The following is a 20322-nucleotide window of genomic DNA, read 5'->3' on the forward strand; positions in this document are numbered from 1 at the left end:
TTGAATGTCTCCGGGGATGGGGCATCTACCACCTCTCTGGGTAACTTGTGCGAGTATTTTACCCACCCTCATTGTAAAGATTTTTTTCCTCACATCCAGCCTGAATCTCCCCTCTTTCAGTTTAAAGACATCACCCCTCATCCTGTTACAACAAGCCCTGCTGTAATAAAACAGTTCAAACAATGTCCCCATCTAAAGAGCTACAATGGGAAGCTGTATGGATAATAAAGAAAGAAAAAATAATTTCACAGCCTGTTGTTAAATTAGCAATTCTTCAGAGTCTCTAGAGTTCCTGGCAGAATTAATATGCACTCTGAAGCCTTGGACAGCCTCGGTGCATATCATTTACACAGCAGCTGTAAGAGCAAAATGCAGAGACGAGGAGAGATCCTCGATTGCAAGGGAAATACTGGAATTATCTGCCTAGCAATCATTCAGCAGCCTTGTTCACAAATAATCAAGAAACATTTGGATTTGGATTACATCCCTCACTCTTTAAAGACAGAAGCAGCAGAAACAGTGGCTAGAAAATGATGTGTTAAGTAACACAGGGAAAAATAAAAGGCAGGGAGAAGAAAGTATACAATAAAAGTGTAATAAATTTCCCTTGTACTGAAGGGGAATATTTTATAGCATTTTTCTGCAAATTGAATGTGTCTACATAAATAATGTAGTGCTGCGTTTAATTGCAACTATTTATTTTCAAATTTGGCTGGATGATGAGAGAATTTCTGTGTGGAATAACGAACTGTGTGTTTTTGTGACTTGTGCAACTTAAAAAGAATTAAACTGTGAATGGTATTTGAGCCTCAGGAGTTCCTAGCTTCTCTCTAGTGCATCTGAAAAGAAACCTACAATCAGGATTACATCCGTGCAGAATGGATGCAGGATACTGGGGAGGCCAAGTGGCAGGGAGGAAAATATTACCAGTCCCTACTTGAGGCAGGAAACTCCCATTTGATCCTTCAGTGCAAAGCGTACCACTTCCAATAAAAGAATTAATACTGGGCTTTTTATATTTGCCTTCTACTGGTTGATCTGTTGGTGCTTGCATTTTCAGGCTTTCTTCTCAAAAAGGCTAACAAACTCTTTCCTTTTGGGTTTGTGGTTTTGTTTTGTTTTTTGTTTTTTGTTTTTTTTTTTTTTTTTTTTAATAACACAACTGATTCTTAAGCTTCTCCTGCAGTCTCCACCTTTCAGGGCTGCTGAGAGGACAAGCAACATCCCCTCGTTCCACCTTTGCCCACTGGGTATCCCAGAATAGATGCCACAATACTTGACAAGGCTTTGAAAACAAGACGTGGAAGAACTATGGGATGGTAAACTGTTTGGGGTGGTTGTGTATGACATAAGATGAACAGGTTTCAGTCTTCTCTTGCAAGACCAAGCCCAGGGTGCAATGCCCTTGTGTCCACACCAGCTTTCCTCTTTCTCCTCTCCTATTTTCCAGTCTTCTCTTGAACAAATCAAATGTGAGTGGTTTCTATAAAGCAGAAGTGTTGCTTTTTTTTTTTTCCCCAGAATGCCTTAGGAAGACTGTTCAAGTTCATGAGATGCAAGGGTCCAAAGATGCAGTGGAAATTACAAATAAAGTTAGTGCTGGGTTTCCAGGGTAAATAGGCTTGTGTAGGCGATGCTTACTTCTTTCATGTAGCTGGAGAGCCAACTAAGCTACATGTGAGCAACAGTATCCCTTTATAATAGTCTGAGAATTAAATCTCCATAAATCAAGCTTTGGCAGCTCAAAACCTTGAATAAAAAGCCTGTGAGAATGGCCAACATCATTGCTGCAGAGTGTGCTTTGGGCTAGTGCTGTCTAGTATGGGAAAATGGATTTGGTGGGAAGGCGGTTATGGTGAGGCTTCATGCAGCAAGAGGGAAGGCAGTGTTTGCTTTGCTTTCCTTTTTTCTTCACTTCTGAATTTCTGGAGCAGTTGTGTACGTCAAACAGCCATTTTGGGGGCAAGCACGAAGCCCATGAGAATAGGCAGTGGGCAGGAATGCTAGCAGGACATCTCCCTCCCAAGTCTAAGATGCTTTGGTCTCAGAAAAGTGCTGTTTATAGTCTGATAAAATATCTTCTTGAGATAGAACTGTTTGGGTTTGGTTTTCTGTTTTCCTTTGGGGTTTTAGTGTTTTTCTGTCTGGTCTGGAATCACAACAGTTCTAGCTCATTTGTGGCAAGGATGATCCAATTCCAGCATCCAAAAGACATGAGGCCACCTACTCAAACAATATTGGGATTGGTTCCAAAATCAGGAGGTTTAAAGTATCAAGTTGTATTGATTCATTTTGCGTTTGCACATGTTTGTTGATATTCAGTAAGTTTTCCTATAGGAATGGGAGAAATTTTTGTATCTGCATGTGATGGGATAACCGCTTGTTGTTTCTGCACTTCTGTGTGCGTTTAGTGTAGCTTCTCAGCATTCCTCATTACATTTCTCAGGGTATTAATACTTGTCTTATCCTCGTTGTACCCACCCTTTGATTGCCTCCTAACTAACGTCAGAGTATCTCAGGGTATGCATATTGGGGGAGAATTTAGCTCAGAGAGACCTGCATGTGTAACTCCAACTGTTGTGCTCCAATGCAAAAAGCCATGACGTTCTGTGGAATACAGCATGACTGAAGGGAGATATTCCCCAAGAGGCATGCTCACATTTCCTTCTATGTCCCTCTAAGCCACCAGCCTGCTGCAGGATTTTGCTTAGCAGTGCCTGTATCTTAAATTTGCAAAATAAACCCCACTTCCCTCGAGTCACTTTTATATGCATAAACCCATTTAGCACACTTAGGCCAGGCAACTCTAGATAAATCCTCCCTATCTTTTTTTGGTCGGAAGGACTGTGAACGATCCATCTCTGTCACCCTGTGATGGAATTTGAATAGATGTGTCTGGAGTGACATATGTTCAACTATAAATTACAGAGGAACAATTTTAAAATAAATTGTCTGCAGCCAGTCCTACCACATTTACCTCCTGAGGCAGCTGATCGTAAAGCTTGAAGCAAACAAGTCTTTAAACATTGAGGTATGGTTTGAAATGATCCTTTTGCGTAGGTGTCAGCATCGCTGTAGGTTGGTGGGATGCTGCCTATTTTGGACCAAAATAGTCAGCAGAGGAAAGGCTGATTTTATACCACCTAGAAATGTTGTCCACATAAATGAAGTTTCACAAGATAGAACCAAGTAGAAGGAAATATTTTAAACGGTTTTACTTCTCTCTACTGCCTGCATATATACAATCTATTAGTTCAGGCTAAAACCTTGAAATGTTGGTCAAGTAAACACACATGACATAAATCATCACAATAAATCCTCCCAAATGTCATATTTCTTAACCACAATGGGTTGCAATTTTCCAAGCCACAGCGTAATTACAGAATCTTTCTTTCTTTGCTGGCTGGGCTCCAGATCCCTATGGTGGACTGAACCAGAAGACTAAAACCCTTTCATTGTAGAATTGTGCCAACAAATATGCAGCTTTGAAGAGCACTGTTTTCCAAGAGATTTTGCCAACATGTCTTTGCATTACTCTCCGTAATTGTGTATTGCAATTACGTATTGCGCATAGATAGATATGGGGGGGGGTTCGTCTGCATCATTTTCAGGTTTGATACCATCACCCTGCTGCCATTAGGGATGATGATTGCTATTTGCTATTCAGTCAATGCTTCTATTGAACTTGAGGGAGTTCTGCAGCTTGTCCATCAATCCTTCCTTCACTTAGAGTGCAATGCAGCTTGAATGTTTAAGTTGCCATTCGCACAACAAAGGATAACCTGGGGTGTGTGTCTACGCGTACAGAAACTTCCAAAGCAGACTCTTGTGTCTCTTGGATTACACGTAGAGCTAGGCATCTAAAGTTATGTTTACAAGCGTGCAGAAACAAGTGTGTCCCTGCTGCCTTCTTTATCTTAAATTGTATTTTTCCCTTAGGTGCAGCACTGTAAATCATTGCTTCCTTTGTTTATGAGAATAAAATTATTTCAGTTTGTCTTGACTTAAGAGAAAAAAAACCAAAACACCAATTTGAGCATAATTTTGTGCATTTTTTCCCCATACTTCGGAGAGCAAGGTAAAGATGCATATATAGGTTTTATAGAGATTTAGAAATTTACGGATATAGATATTTTATAGCTATAATAGACAGAAAGTCTGAGCAACAGGATGTGGACTGCCTTTTCTTACTGTAAGCCAGATAGCTGGGGCTCAGTGAGACCAAATTGGGTCTGTCTCTTGTAACCAGAAAGCAAAGAGAAACACAGGTGCCACCTGGGCTGGGAGCTGAAGGAGCCCTTGTACATGCTTGCAAGAACATGCAGCTGCTGGCCCCAGAAATTTTGTGTTTGCTGGGAAATGACGCTCCATCTGAAGCAGTGCTTTCTCTAGAAATGGTCCAGTTTCTCACAGGTTTTTTTTTGAAAAGTCAAGTTTGGAGAAAAAAAGAAAACAAACCAAATAAAAAACCCCAACCACTTTGAGCTGGCCCCGCCGTCAACACAGCTGGTGAGAGCACCCTTGCATGGTACTGAGTGCTTTTGAGAAATCTTGTTTCCCCTAAAAACATTTATTTTCTGTAGCTTGCTTTCCTTCTGCAAAATTAAACCCAAATGGTAGCATGGGTTTGCATATATGCCAGGATAAATCTCTTTCCCTGCTCCTCCGTCACACTGCTGAGAGTTTAGGCTTGATTCAGGTTTTGCCTCATTGATTGCTTCAAAATCTTTTAGAGCAGAGTAGGAATGTACAGAAGTATAGCCCATTAAGACCTTAATGTAAGCATAAGCATTTTCAAATACATTGTGTTCCAAGTATTTTTATGGCTTGCAAATGTGGCTGACTTGGGAATTTGATTAATTTTTCAGAACGATGCCATGTGATGAAGTTTGATGCCATTTAGAAGAAACACATTAATGTCATTAGTGGCAGTTAATTCTTAGTTTTCCAACAACTATGGTCATGTCATAAATTGCCATGTGACAATTTAGTGAGCCATGTGGTAGAAAAAGTGGTATTTCAAAGGGAGGAACTGCAAGTACTAATTTATTTCTGTTCAAGTTTTCAAGGTTGTTTTGGTGTTCAGAGCTAAAGCTGATTTCAATGTGGAGTAGAGGTAATTCAGCCTGAGTTAGTGTAAGGCTGGACAGAACAGCATCAAAAGACACTGTTTTCTTAGAACAACAAAAAAAAACCAGTTTAAGAATATTTCCCACTTGAGATGCATGAATCGGCTTATGTCCAAGGTACGGAACCAGTCTCTTTTTCCAAGGTGCAAAGTCCTCAGATGCTCCACTTATCCCCAGTTAGCAAGCTCCAGGAACCCATTTAAAAGAACCTTTAGCAGGTCCTGGGCTGCAGCCCTGGGTGTTGAAGTTGCCAAAGGATGATGGCAAGTACAGTGGGTTTAAGCAAACCAGCAAATTTGAATTACAGTGTTTTATTAGTGGGTTTTTATTTAATTCCCTTCAAATTCCCAAGGTGTGCTGCAGGAAGCAACATAGCACCACTGCAGATAGAGAGACCAACCCTAAAGTAGATATGACCAGGGCATTTTACACATTTGTCTATGGCTTTATTGCTTGGGCAGCAATTTCGATGTCAGCCTGCAGTTCAAAGAAAGCTGTTAGGGATTAGCTTTTGGAAGCCTGCTTGTAAATTCTGCAGGAGGATGCTCAATCGTGGGTTGCTGGAGTTCTTGGAATACTTTTTAGAAGAGCGTGGCAATCATCTCTTTATATTGGTTGGAAGATATGAATGCAGTCTGCTGTGGTTTTTGGTTTGTTTTTTTCCTGAAAGTAAAAGTCTGTCAGAAGCACAAGCTGGAGCTTGGAGCCACTCAGCAGTATAATTGATTCCACATTGTAAAGACCTGTACCTCACTAAACCCTTCTTTAGGTTTTGGATGCATCCAACAGGCAGCAGCCACCTCTTGCTTCAAGGCATGGCAGCTTCAGAGATGAAAACAGGGGGTTGTTTATTTGTAGATTGGTCTTGCTCAAATCTTTCAACTATTCCCCGTGCCAGCGTGATGTGTTAATGAAGGCAGAGTTGATGAGCTACAGAGCTGCTTGCTTTCCTTTCTACTGAGCACACATGCAAGCACCGCATCTTGCTTGTATTTCCGCCAAGAGCCTGCTCTAGGTGGATTATGGGTCTGGCATGGGACAGAGTTCTATGCTGTAGTTGCATCTAAAAGCTGTGGTAATTTGAGCTGTGTGTGTCCCTGACAGAAGTTTGCAGCCTAAAAAAGCAAATGAGACTAAAGGATTAGAAGAAGAAGCAAAGAGGTTTTGTGTTTTGGGGAGGTAACATGTTTCACCTGGGTAACCTGTGCTCTGTCTAGATTAGGCATCCTTATCCTCATTACTTTTTTGTTAGATTTTGTCCATTAGCTTTATTTATGGATTAGTGGCACTGCCTTATGAATTATACTTGTAATTTCTGATTACTGTGGAGAGTAATTTGGTGCTCTGCAAGAGAGACTGTAATTCCTGTTTGAGCTTTATTTTCTGCGATATATGAAAGGTCACTTTGCTGATCCTAAGCACTTAAATACTCTGAGCGTATCCTCCCGGCATTATGAGAGTGCAAAGGGACTAATAGGTTGGACCTTTTTCATGATTCCTGGAGTTTCAACACTTATAGGGTCATGCTTCGTAGCTTTTTTATCTCCAGGGACAAAACTGGAATTCCTACTAAATATTAGTTAGATTGCTTTACCTGAATGGCCATGTATGTGCCTGTGGATATGGAAAGGCTTGAAGGTGGTCCTTGCTTCCAGCACTTGTTGCCTGGGGTTGGTGTGCAGCAAAGGCACAGGGTAGCCAGAGAGGGGAGAAGCCCTGCCCATTGAATGAAGCTCAGGGATGGTTGCAGGGATGCAGCTGTGAATCATTTGATGTTAAGGCTTGCAAAAAATAGTCTGTCAAGTAGTCCCAGCTGTTTGATTGTTACTCTGCCCGCTTCCCCCCACCTCGACCCCTCCACTGGTGCTCACTGTCTCTAGCACTGATATAGCATATAAAAGTTCAGCACATCATTTGAAGAGGGTGGTTTTCATTGTAAGAGTACAGGTGATCCTTTCCTCCATCCACCCGCATTTGAAGAGCCAGCTTCTATCAGCACAGCTCTTGTGGGCTTCTGTCTGCAAAGTGCAAAGCCAGTTTCTAATCCAATCACTGCCAGTTTAAGGGTTCAGTTCACACCATAGCTGTTGCAGGAGGTTCTTACTGCCATTGTTCATTGCAGCCATCTCTCACTGGCCCATCATAAAGTGGGCAAGCAGAAGACTGCACAGATATTAATGGTCTGTGCCTGCAACATTTTGCGGTTGCTACTAAGAATAAAAAGAGTGAAATTAATTGCTAATAATGGATGTGCTACTAACAGAAACACATCGCACTTGTACCTAACACCAGCAGGTTGTTTATGCATATTTGCTGTGTCTAAAAATACTCTAATTTTGTTTTTTTTTCTATCAACCAATTTCATTTAAAGACTATTTTCACACATCAGTGGCTGTTAATCAGCTAAGGAGTTATCAGTTTTGATATTAAGAAGAAAGAAGTAGATCACATCAACAGCTTAAAACTTAATTTCATTTCTTTTTTAGCTGTCTTGCAGCAGATTATTGGGAGTCTTAGGCTCATCTTACTTCTCCTGCTTTTCCCCCCACCTTGAAAAGAGATAGTACCATTACGTGTCTGACTGTACTGTGCTAGTTTTACATATCCTTTCAAGAGCTGTTGAATTAGAAATACTAAGATAAAAATATAGGAAGACTAAAATAAGATTCAGTTAGAAATTAAACCCAAGACATGCATGTAATTTTAAAAAAGTCATGTATACTTTATGAAGAGTTGTAAGGTTGACTGTCAGAAGAGGAATAGTGAGATAAAGACCAAAACCCAAGGTATGTGCAAGGTAAGCTGTTTGTGGCCCTATTCTACTCTGAATCCAGTTTCCAAAATACCTGAGATATTGCCACCAGTGGCAGAAAAATGACATGGTACCAGCCCCTGCTTTTGGCTGTTGAGCTCAAACAAGACTGTGCCTGTCTGGCTACCGTGATACCTGCTGTGCAGTGTGGCGGCATAAGATGCTCCTGGGTCAACTTTCATCTAACTCTATCCATTTTATCACAACATTCCTGTTTATTAAACGATTGTTGCTTGAACCATCTCATCATCTGTCCTCTCCCTTGTGTCAGGTACAAAGCAAACATAGAAAAGTGTACAGAGAGAAGTGTTTTAATAGATACTAGTTATGTCTGAAACACCCTTGCAGCTACAGCTGCTTCTGCTCCTGAGCATGGTAGCGCAAGTGTATTTCCCATCAGGAGTGGTCCCCAAGCTGCTAGTCATGAGAGGCTGGAAGGCTATGTTGGGGGAACCCTGCAAATCCTGTTCTGTCCTCCCCAGAGCATCTGATGCAGGAGCGTGGACTCGGCATCCCACCACTTGCTATGCTAATTGGTGCATTTATTTTTATTTCCTGTCCTTCCTCTTTTAGCATATCCCATCTCCTGTCCCTGATTTTTTCCTTTCTATCCAACACAAGAGTATTTCACTTAGATACGACAGCACACTACTCTGCTGGCTTCAGTGTAATTTAATGTTCTTGATTGTTCTTTCTTATACCTTTTGGATAGAGAAGGGACTTGCCTGATGCATGGGAACCTGTGGATTATACAAAAATTGGTCCAGTTCAGTTTTATTTCACATGCCTTATTAAAACATGTGTTATTAGTGTTGTACATCTGTTGACTCCGTATTTATTCATAAAAAACAAACACTTCCTTTGAGCTGAGCTACGTATCATACCATCATTAACAAGCTGCACCTTGTTGAAAGTCTGTCAAGGAAAACTGACTTATTCTTCATTTGCTGCTTTGCACAAAATAAAAACATGGTAAACTCTTGTGCTGTAGTGATTTTCTGTCTGTCTTGATGGGACATAATGAGGTAAATTCAAGTCATTTTTTGCAGGCTAATTACATCAAGTACATGCTAGACGTGGGCTGCCCTCATTAATGTTGCGCATTTTTGTGCTTTCATTTCCCCATCCCTATTGTCTGCAGGTGCAAGTGAGTTTGATTTGGCTTTGAAATACAAATTATAGGGTATAGAGGGGCCGTTTGGTGGTCTCCTCTCCCAGCAGACTCTCCAGCGATTGTATAACAAGTCCTTTCTGTAGGAAGGGCAGCATTTGAAGGTGGTTGTGAAGTAAATAAAAGAACTTAACCCTGTGCTAGTAACTGAGGAATACACATAAAGCGCGAGGGCAGCTAGCGGCAAGTCTGCTAACAGCCATCAAGAATAAATTGAGCCCTAGGTTTGTTGCCAATCCTGGTGTATAGACACAAAGCAGATGAATGCATCCTGCAGAGCTCACAGCCTAGGTATAGAGCACTAGTTGGATGATCAGCAGTTTTGGAAATTGCAGGGTTTTACAGGGCTTTTTAAACCTGTAAATTCCTCCAGTTCTACCAGTTTCTCTGCCTGTCTTGTGGGAAGAAAAGGGAATTTGGGGCAGATATGGGAGAGTGCCCTGTTTGGGGTGGTCAGCAGGGATGCTGGAAATGAGCGTCCCATAGAGAGATGAAGAGGCTGCATATGCATGATGGAGATCTGGCAGCCTGTGGTGGGCTTGTGAACTGCTTCAGGGTTGCATGGCATTCAATAGGAGAGCTTCATGTTCTGAGCATGACTGTGGGATTGAAGTCTGGGGAAAGTCTATTGAATGTTCTTGGATCACACTCCTTTTGATTCATGAGTGTTCTTGATCAGCAGACTTACTGGTTATCTCCAGGAGTTAGAAGTTGATGTGCAAGTGTCTCACCTTTGGTGAAGCTAGTGGCATAAAAGGGAAGATGTCGAGACTGTTCTCTGGTACTGCAGGAAGCATATTCAGCTTTAGAAGCAGTTGTCTTAGTTGGTCCATCAGAGGAAAAAGGATCTCTAGCAATGAACTGTACTTTATCTACCATGAAGATGAATTCTGTCATTACTGGCTGAATTTTAGCACATGATCTTCATATCGTGTTTGTCTGGACATTCCTGATGGGATAATATTAATGCTTTTTTTGTGAACTCATTTTCTTTGTGAACTGATTACAACTGGGGAAGATTGAATGCAGATGGAATTTCCAGGTAACTTCTGTAAGTCTGACAGCAGACCTGGGCATCATTGATATCACACTAGGCAGAATCATTTTAAAGCATCTCTGAAGGAAAAAGAAAGTAGCAGCATTCTGGAGCTGCTTTAACTTATCTCCATGTCTCTGCTTTTTGAGACAAATGCAAAATCAAGTTTTCCTCCTTTTGCTAACAGTGGGTTTGTAATTCTGCATATAACAGTGTGATTACAGGGCCAGCTGCTTTTGTGCTAATGCCAGGGTGGATACATGTAAACCTATGGTTGTCACTGCTTCTGGCTGAGTGTGCACACACAGGTGAAGTGCAGAGTGCTGTGCTTAGGTGAAAGAGTGCATTTTTCAGGAGGCTGGGAACACGATATTACTGTATTCACTTCAAATTATTAAAAAAAAAAAAAAAGAAAGAAAAAAAATAAACGATCCTAAGCTACCATAATCCATATATTTGTGAGAACAAAAAACAGCTCTTGTATCAAGTCTTTGTGCCTTGTCATGCATATATATTGGAGCTGGGAGGAATATCTTGTATGGCAAGCATGCCTGGTTCAGGCTATACCCAGAGCAGTCTGTCTTGTATGGAGCACTTTAAAATTCATCATAGGTTTGCAGAGGAAAAGACCCTAGGGAAGTAACCTTATCACAGTGTCTTAAAGCTGTCAATCTTGAGGTCCTTCCACCACTGTGTTGCTATTTGTTTGCTGAGACATTGATTTCTGGGTGTAGAACATCTTAAACAAAAAACATGAGATGTATTTTACCCGTTTTTCTAAGACTGAATGAAAAAAATCCCCAAGCACAATAATGTTTTCTAAAGCAGAGCCCAAATGATGTTGCCTCTAATGCATTCAACAAGGAAAATAAATGCCCAGCAAAGGCAGATGCTAGGGGAAAAAGAATAATAAACAGCTTCACATTCTCTTTTCATGCAGATACTTAAGTATTCACTGACTGCTGGTGTCCTAGACTGTTTTATAATATGCAAACCAAATAGCTTGCAAGTGTTTGTCTGTTTTCTGGCTGAACATACATTTTTATTGGGGTTGGGGTTTTTTTGGTTGTTTGTTTTGTTTTACTTTTTTAAGGAAATGTGAAGAGACTGATTTTATGATGGGAGAGCTTAGCCTGTGGTTCTTCTTTTCACAGTATGCAGACCTGGGTTCTTCAAAGCTTCACCCCACAGTCCATCCTGCAGCAAATGTCCCCCTCACAGCTACACGCTTGATGAAGCATCCACATCTTGCCTGTGTGAAGAGCACTATTTTAGGAAGGAATCAGACCCACCTACAATGGCCTGTACAAGTAAGCATGTGCTTATAGGGTTATTTTTAATCCTTTCAAGCTGTTCCTGTACTATGACCGGACATTATGATCCTAATTAATGTGCTTTTACAGGCTCTGGGCTGGAGTCTGAACTAGTCTTGACACACTTTTAATGTCTGGTTTTGTCCACCAGACCTCTGGTTACACAAGAATAAACTTTTCAAAGCCTTTTGCTTCAAAAGCTGGCATTAAACCCAGGAAGTATTTTTTGTCTCCAGAGGTCCCTTCCAACCCTAATGACTCTGTGATCTGTGGCTCTGTAATGAACAGATGCTCCATCTCTCACCAGCCACTTACGGGCAGATTCAGCCAGCAACATGGCATTCAGATACCCTCATCGGTGCGTGCATGGGTACCGGCGTGGGGCACACACATCTAGGAAATGATGGGTAGTGCTTGTCAGCGCTAGGCATGGATAGAGTCTATGTGTTCCTGCTTAGTATCTTCTCTTAGCTCATTTTCAACAAGCAAGCAGAGAGAGATCCTGAACTTTCAAATCCATCTGGAGAAGGTAATTCTTCAGGGTAGCCTCAAAACTCTGTGATGGAAACTGCTTCTCCAAACCTGCAGCAGAAATGTAGAGCTTTTCCCCTTGGTGTAAGGGGAGGGTAGATAATGAGCAAATTGGGGTATTGGAAGTCCAAGGTGGAGTCTGTGGAGTCAGAATCACTAATTTTGCCCTTTTCCTGCCATCTGTAAGCTGTCCTGTCAGCTGTACTTTGAAAGTTTCTTGTTCATTTTATGTTTCATATACTGAGGGCCACATTTTGCCACATTCCAGCTAGTCCCACTGAGGGTAGCACAGACCACAAGCTTTTTCTGGGTCCCTCATGCTCCAAATGAATTTTTTTGTGGTGCAAAAGAGGTTAAAAGGGATCAAAGTGGAGCTGAGCTACTGGAGCAGGAAGAGGTAGAGCTTCCAAGGAACTTAAATAGTGGAGGAAAAAGTAGATGTATGAGTCCGCGCACGCTTGGAGCCACTGGGACATAGTGCAGAAGTGCCTTCCATACTGTTTCCTTGCATTATGTGGCCATGAGTTTTTGTGCCTTCATCAAAAGCATGATCTATTGTGCCTTCATCCCAGTGAATACAGATGTCCTTCCTAGCTTCCCAAGTTTGCACTTCAAAAAGAGAAAGAAAGTCTGTTCCTGTTGGGAAGACGCAAAGGAAATTGCCCTCGGCAGGTCTCTGCTTGCCTGAAGGAGGCACTCAGAATAGAATCGGGGCCCTTGAACTCTGTGTTTGCTCTTCACCAGCCAAAGGAGCATAAAGCATGTGCCTATTGGAAGGTGTGCTGCAGGGAAGGAGAAGACAGCCTTAGGCAGCTACCAGTAGCTGGTGCTATCAGATCAAAGTGGTCTGGGGGGATGAATCATGCAAGCACTTCTCAGTTTATTTAATAGGCATGCTGGTGTCTTTTGGAGCAGTAGTTAGGGTGGGTTACAGCATGAAAAACTTTGATACCAGGGTTTCTTGATGTCCATTTTGCCCCTTGGCCTGACTTAGATAAATGAGAGACAATTAGGTCCAACATGGTACTGGGAAATGGGAAGGGAGAGGAATACTCCAAGCTCTGGAAACACACGTAAAATCGGCTTTTTTATGCAGGCAGAACCAAAGCTAGGGACCGACACAGGTAAGCCAGGCTGCCAGTGTCAGCAGTACCTCCTGCCCACCATCAATGATTGATATTGCTCTCTGTCCCTTCTCGGGATGGAGGGGTATGCATCCAGCCTGTCCTGCTGATGAAGCAACATGGGGAGGGAGTTGCAGTCCCCAAGGAAGGGCTTTATGCGTGCCTGTGACCTGAGTGTATGGCAGGATTTTCAGAGGCACAAGTAAGCTTGGTGACCAGCTCATATTAAAAAGTAGTACAACTCGAGTGCCTGTCACCCCCAGGTTTCTGGTGCAATTTGAATCCTGTAGGTAAAAGCTGTAATTTCTGATTCTGCACATACGATGGGATTTCTCTGTGTTTGTTTGTGCTTTTTTTTTTCTCTTCTTCTTTTTTTTTTTTTTTTAATAAAAAATAAGTAGTAAATTTTGGCAAAGACAGTGAAGAGAAGGTAGTGACGCTAACGTTTTAAGCTAGTCCAAATAGATCTGAAAAGGAACATCTCATTGTGAACTGAAATACAAGCAAGACAGACTTAAGTCGCGACTGGTAGGAAAATACTGCAAAGATTCGGTATGTTTTTAATATTTATTGCCACAGAATTTAATAATATTTGTAGGTTTCTCTCACCTTGAAATCTTGTTAATTTTAGAGAATATATCAGTGTCCATCTCAGGACATCTGCAAAGTCCCCTTGCCAGTTGCTGCAGCTATGAAATGACATTTTCCTTATTTAAAGCAAATGTTTTTCACTCCCCACCACCAGCAGCATCACTGAAGAAAACTGACTGCTACACCATGGTTAACTGCTCAGTTAAGTACACTGGAGGGGAAAAAAAATAGATTTAATTTAATTTTTCCAGTTCCATAAGTATATAAGTAATGTTTGGTGATTTTGAAATTAATACTGCTCTAACACAGTCTGAAATATTTATTGACCTTATATTATATATTGACCTTGATTATAGCTAAGTAATCCTAGCTTCAGTTCTTTGCACATCATCTTTTTGAAATTAAAACATAGTTTACACCCTTTGGTTTCCCCCCTGCCTCCCATCTCAGAGAATAAATTATATGGCTGTTCAGAGCATATTGGGGAAATATCTTTACTAGTATGAAACATGAGACAAACTGAAGATTTTATAGTATTTAGTGTAATGTCCTACTCATAAGAATTTTACAGTTAACTTTGTTTTGAGTGCATACATATACATCTTTGTATCTAGAGGGTAAATTCTCTCTCAGGTTATGTTTTTTAAATGTATACATCAACAAATAACAGGTTTGATGTCCATCCAAAAAAATACTAATGTTTGTCTTCAGAAAGTGTTTGCCTCTAGTCTAGTCAGTAAATGGTGGTACAGAAGGGATGTTTAGGGTATAAATTAACAAACAAATACATATATACATTTATATAAATGTATATAAACATATAGACATAATATACATGTATACATCTATATATACATATAGATGAAAATATATATATACACAGATATATATATATATATCTGTAAACTAGTATCTTTGTCCTTGATAAAAGGAGGTTGGAAATTAAAACAGACCTTCCTAGTAGACCTAGGGCCCACTCTTCCAAAGATAAAACACTGATTTGTTATCCCAGCTGTGATTTATCAAAGTTTTACCCATTGTGGTTTCAGGATTCGTCAAGTAGGTCTTGTAAGAATATCTGTAGACTACTAAAGACCTTTATCTGAGCCCCTGTGAGAATGCTAATTTTATAGGTTATGAAGTCCCACTAGCTTCAAAGTGCTTCCGCTGAAGTTGATGTTTTTAAGCCTTCAAGAACAGCAGCTGACTCTTCTGTACAAACAAAGTAAAAATCTCTGGTGAATTTACAAAAGTAGTAACTTATCCTAATTAAAGACACATTGTCCAGTAAGTGTTTCTTGTGCCTGATTTCTGAAATTTTTTCTTAGAGTACTGAGTAGCAGTAAAAGGGCATTCATCCAGTGGAAGAAAAAATAGGCCAATCTAAACAGTAGAAACATATAGAAAACCCCTGAGTGCAGTATATATAACTCCACACAGCTCCTGCGATGAATTTCATAGTTTCAATTGTATCAGTATGAGTATGACAGTGCAGAAAATAGTCCTGACTTGGGCTGTACCTTAGTGTCATTAGCTAAATAACACTGGGTCCCTGTGGCACAGATTGTGAGTGGCTTGCTTCCCGTGATCTAAAGTGATCACAGGACAAACAAGGCAGATGTGTTATTTCCTAAACTAACTTAGCTTTTGAAAAAAAGAAAAAAAAAATCAGTATTATTTATTTCCTCTGTGAGTTTCTCACTGAATCATAACAGCTTGAGTCAAAATTGTGACAGTGTTTCATCAGTGTTACCAATTTTATAGACTTAAATAGGGGAATAGGAAAGGGAAATAGAGGAAAGTGCTTCTGGTTTATAAGGTAATTTCAGTTTTGCAACACTGCCTCTTTAAAATATGATATTGAGTTTAATTATTACAACAAAACAAGAAGATGACAACCTAAGGCAGACTTGAATTCGTATGGATTTCTAGCTGATGAAGTTACTTGTCGGGCTCTTTTCAATGAACTGCTCATGAGTTTTGACAGCTTTATTCAAACTGAAGGGAAGTGTGTTGCCTTCCCTCATCAACATCCCTTGGCAAAATCCTGGTCTTTGCTGCATAGCTTCTGGTGGTGCTGTGACTAAAATCCTTCCTGGCTTGCTTTGATAAATTTCCTCTTTCTTCCTCGTTCATTAGCATCCTTTGAGTACATAACACATGAATCTCTTGCATGAGATTCCTGCTTGTCCTTTCACATTGTCTTCAAGGGTATATATGCAGCTTGCCCTTCATCTCCAACACAAGCCTGTTAAAAACACTTGCAGCACCTCTGCAAGTAAGCAGTCTTGAAGGTGTCTCCAGGTGGGCTTTGCTTGCCCAGCTGTGGTCTTTCCCAGCAGGGTGAAGGAAACAGCTCATCTTTTGCGGGAGCTCTGGTACCTCTGCGGCAGCTGTTTCTCCTTTGATAGCCTTGCCAGCACCATGCTGGCATCCTGAGCAGGGAGGCTTGGCAAAATAAGCAAGCACAGTGTGGCTAACCAACCGTGCTAGAGCTTGGCAGGGATCAAGAAGGCTGCCATTGAGTAGCTGGATATGGCCACGTTTCCAGTGACCTGTGTAGATCACCATCTGCTTTGGGCTACATTGAGCATCTCATTTAGGTGTGATTTGGATGCCCAAGCTTAGGTTTCACTGTTGACAAATATCTGATGGGGAGAGGCGGGTGCACACAGAGGAGAGATTTGGTGTCTTAGCTGAGTACCTACGGAGTGTTAATGCCACAGTGTATGTCCTTTTTTAGGACCTAGGGCTAGTAATATAGGGCCAATGAGATGCAGAGCGGGAATCTTGCTGCTGGTGAAGCCAGTGACTTGTGCAGAGCAAAGATTTGCAACTCTTTTCTCAGGAAGAGTAAGGAGAGCATAAGAGGCAATGCACAGGGATGGAGTGCTCCTCTTGTTGAGTTTGAGGCAGCCCCATGCCTTGTCCTCCTATGCAGGTGGCTGCATCTTATTGCAGACCCCTTGAGGCGAGGTGGGAATACTCAAAACGAATCCCCATTTTCCCACTTCTTCAGGTGCTTCTGCAAAATGTACTTTGTGGCGCATGAGCAACAGGGCATCTCTCTTCAGCCTAGTGAGTCACAGAGAGCAGGATGACTGATAATACTGTTTTTACCATGTGTTTTTCTCACTTTACAAACCAGGACCCCCCTCTGCTCCTCGGAGTGCCATCTCAAATGTTAACGAGACTAGTGTCTTTCTGGAATGGATTCCCCCTGCTGATACTGGTGGAAGGAAAGATGTGTCTTATTATATTGCATGCAAGAAGTGCAACTCACACTCAGGTCTGTGTGAGGCATGTGGCAGTCATGTCAGGTACCTCCCCCAGCAAACCGGCCTGAAAAACACCTCTGTCATGATGGTGGATCTGCTTGCCCATACAAACTATACCTTTGAAATTGAGGCAGTGAATGGAGTATCCGACCAGAACCCTGGAGCCCGGCAGTTTGTGTCTGTAAATGTAACCACAAACCAGGCAGGTAAGTGAATCTTCAACATGGGGAAATGTCTGGGGTGGGAGCCTGAGCCAGTTAAACCCTGTGCAGGCCTCCCTTTGAAATGGGTGGAAGTCCCCAGCATGAAGGGCTGGACTGTGGCATCTTCAAATATATGTGTGCGGGTGGTTGTGTCTCATAGGTTACAATTACTGCAGTCTTCAGCATGTTTCCTCCCAGCAGGACACGCTTTTAGGATATTTGGTTCTTTCCTTTTACACTAAGCTACGTGGAGATCCCTCCACTTCTTCACATTTTGCCATATCCACCTGCTAAACCAGAAAGAAAACAGTTGCCTTTCCTGTTGAGGAAGGGAAATTTCTAAGAGTTCATTTTAATTTCAAATTCCAGTCATTAAAATGTCCTACCTTTGCAAACAGTTACCTGAAGAAAAATGCTTTGAGTGACTTTAGGGAATTTAATCCGTCTTCTGCACTGTGATGCTAAAGTGACTGGACTTAGGGTGGTAAGATATGATATACTGTCACAGCTTCTCCAACAAGGTAGGACTGACATGTCATTACGTACAGTGTACTTCTTGGTTTTGCCCTGTACCGGCAGAGATGTAGACTGGTTTGTTCCTTTGTCCAGAGCTTAATCTGTCTGTCCTTCCTTTGCCCAGCAGTTGAAAAGAGCTTTTGCCTTGGACACTGACAGGGAGCTGCCGTTGTGCCTTGTCACTTGGAGCTGTGATGGGAGGCAAGAACATGATTGCATGTCCTTCCATACACATTAACACACCAGGCATATCGCAGAGTTTCTGTAAGCCCTGGAGACCTGTCTGTCCTTCTTCTCTTGTCCATCATGCTCTGTGTTTTAGGGTCTTAACCTTTGCTTACCTGGCTTGCTTCCTGCCACTTTAACTCAGAGCTCCCCAGTCACACTCGTCCACTGTGGAGTCCTTCTAGGAATGTGAACAAAAGATGTTTGGGGCTGTGAGGACTGTGCTGCTAGATCACTGAAGCAAGCCCCTTGTCTTCTGACAGACAGGGCTTAGCCAGAAAGTCTGGTGCACTATGCAGCATAACAGGTAGATCGAGATTGGCAGATCCTCACTGCAGAGCAGAAAACTGCTAGCTGAAAGCAGGGCTGCATTTCATTTCTGCTACCCAGGTGAACACGTGCAGGCTTGGCTTAAGAGTGTGATTGCATCTCACTTCATCAGATACCTGTCCTGGTAATTAGAGTGGAGAGGAAATAAAGGCATGCTGATGGATGCATCTGGACATCTTCTGGAGGAACATCAGTGGATGGCAGTATGACACCTGTTGAGGGCACCTGTTTAATGCAGATCAGTGGGTGTCATGGTTGTAATGCTGTTTCCTCTTTTTCCATTGTGAAAGCTGCTGCCAATAGCTGCTGTTGGAAAAGGTGTATTTTCCTGTTAGTGGGCTTGCATTAGTATTGCATTGCTGGCAATGGATTTTCCCTGATACATGGAGTTAAATCCACATAAACCTCAGTAAGTGTAGTTGCATGGGGGGAGATGATACATCGCTGATCTGTGCAGATTGTAAGGAAATGGTCCCAATTCATGACTTATGTCCCAAACTCCCCATAGTTTCAGTAGGATTTATCCACGTAGCTGTCTTCCTGTTCATCAGGCCAAGAATAACCTCTCTGTGCAGGTATATCCTCCAGCCTTGTATTGAAAGGTCTGTTATACGAAATGGTAGACCTGTGATGAAAGTGCCTTATGCTAAGGACAAGTGGGTAAGTGTAGCTTTTGGTTCAGTCTCGCTGTTTATCCTGGTGGAGCTGCAGTCAGGAGATATACTAATGGATCCAGCCATGAGTGTTTAATTCACTGTGTGACGTTGAAATTGCATCTGTATGCTCTCGTGTTTGATTGTATTTTGTTGTCTATCTGGCTGATCTCGTTCAGGAGGAGAACCAGGCCTTTCTGCTGCACCTGTAGCATCAAACATCCTTCCCAGTAACATGCTCTTTCAGTACTCCCTGGGGTGATAATCAGTTTGTTCATGCCAGAAATAAAGTAGCCATAGAGGGGGGGACTTTGCAAATCAGATGGAAAGTGAATATAGAATCATAGAATAGTTAGGGTTGGAAAGGACCTTAAGATCATCTAGTTCCAACCCCTCTGCCATGGCCAGGGACCCCTCACACTAAATCATGCCACCCAAGGCCTCATCCAACCTGGCCTTGAAATATCTGTTGTCTTAAGCTGCCTCCAAAAAATATCCTTTGAGGCAAGTAATGGAAGTGTGCAGGTGGAGTGGTCCGTGCCTGGCCATGCCCAAAGATGCTGGATATCCCTAAATGAGCCTCACCTTCAGCTGTCCTCTCTCAAATAAGTACAGGCAGGGCACATGGAGCTTCAGGAAGTCTCAGCCCACTCGTCTTCCACCTGCAATTACCACCAAGACGTACAGCTCTGGGGCCTCATCCTTTTCCCTCACATGGGTTTTCTGGTGGTGTGATTACATTTTCATGAAGGCTGGTGTAACAAAGCTGAGTCACTGGAAGTGTAGACACAAGGACAACTGCAGCAGTAGGAGAAATCCTGATACAAGAAATGCTGGCTGCAGAAAATGAAAAAAGTTGCATGCTGCGGGATAGGTCTGGCTGCTGGAGTCCTGTTGGCAGCTATTCACTAACCCAGCACTGCAGAGAAATGCCAGGGTTTGTTTTGTTGGTTTGGCTTTTGTCTGTCCCAAAAAGACCATGTGAATTTCAGGGCTGCAGAGAATGCAGAGGCAATGGGGTGCTGAGCGCGTGATCTTTTCTGTGCATGAGAGCTTTTGGCAGCAGAAACTATCTCTGGGTTGGGCTTTTGAAGGGATTGCTTCCTGAAAATAATGTTTTTTTCTTCAAAATAATTTGTCCCACTTTCTCTTTCCCCAACTTAAAATAATGAGAAAAAGAATTCGCACTGTCAGTAAGTCTAGCATTTTTAGACAGATTTAATTTTCCACTGAACTTTTGAAATTAGATTTGGAAAAACATCAAGGAAACAGCAATGTTTTGTGCACAAGAGGAGGCTGGTGACTCCAACATGCTTCTGCTCCATCAGTCCCTTGGGACCTGGTTCTACTTGGGATGCCACCGTCCATGTGGGACGCAGTGGCATTAGGCTTCAGGTACAGGACTAGTTC

The 20322-nt window shown here is 42.0% G+C and overlaps 1 protein-coding gene across 5 annotated transcripts in view; it reads left to right on the forward strand.

Annotated features, from left to right (window-relative positions):
• The window catches only part of EPHA5 (EPH receptor A5), a gene marked incomplete at both ends in the record, with an annotated part of 202842 nt that overhangs the window by 102423 nt on the left and 80097 nt on the right, over window positions 1-20322 (forward strand). For all 5 annotated transcript variants that reach the window (XM_080621607.1, XM_080621606.1, XM_080621609.1 and 2 more), the window contains 2 exons: window positions 11303-11458; window positions 16856-17191. In XM_080621607.1, the coding sequence (XP_080477733.1) occupies window positions 11303-11458; window positions 16856-17191 (492 nt within the window). The remainder of the gene's footprint in view (window positions 1-11302; window positions 11459-16855; window positions 17192-20322) is intronic.

The sequence above is a fragment of the Psittacula echo genome (genome assembly GCF_963264785.1).
Source record: "Psittacula echo genome assembly, chromosome: 1".
NCBI lineage: Eukaryota > Metazoa > Chordata > Aves > Psittaciformes > Psittacidae > Psittacula > Psittacula echo.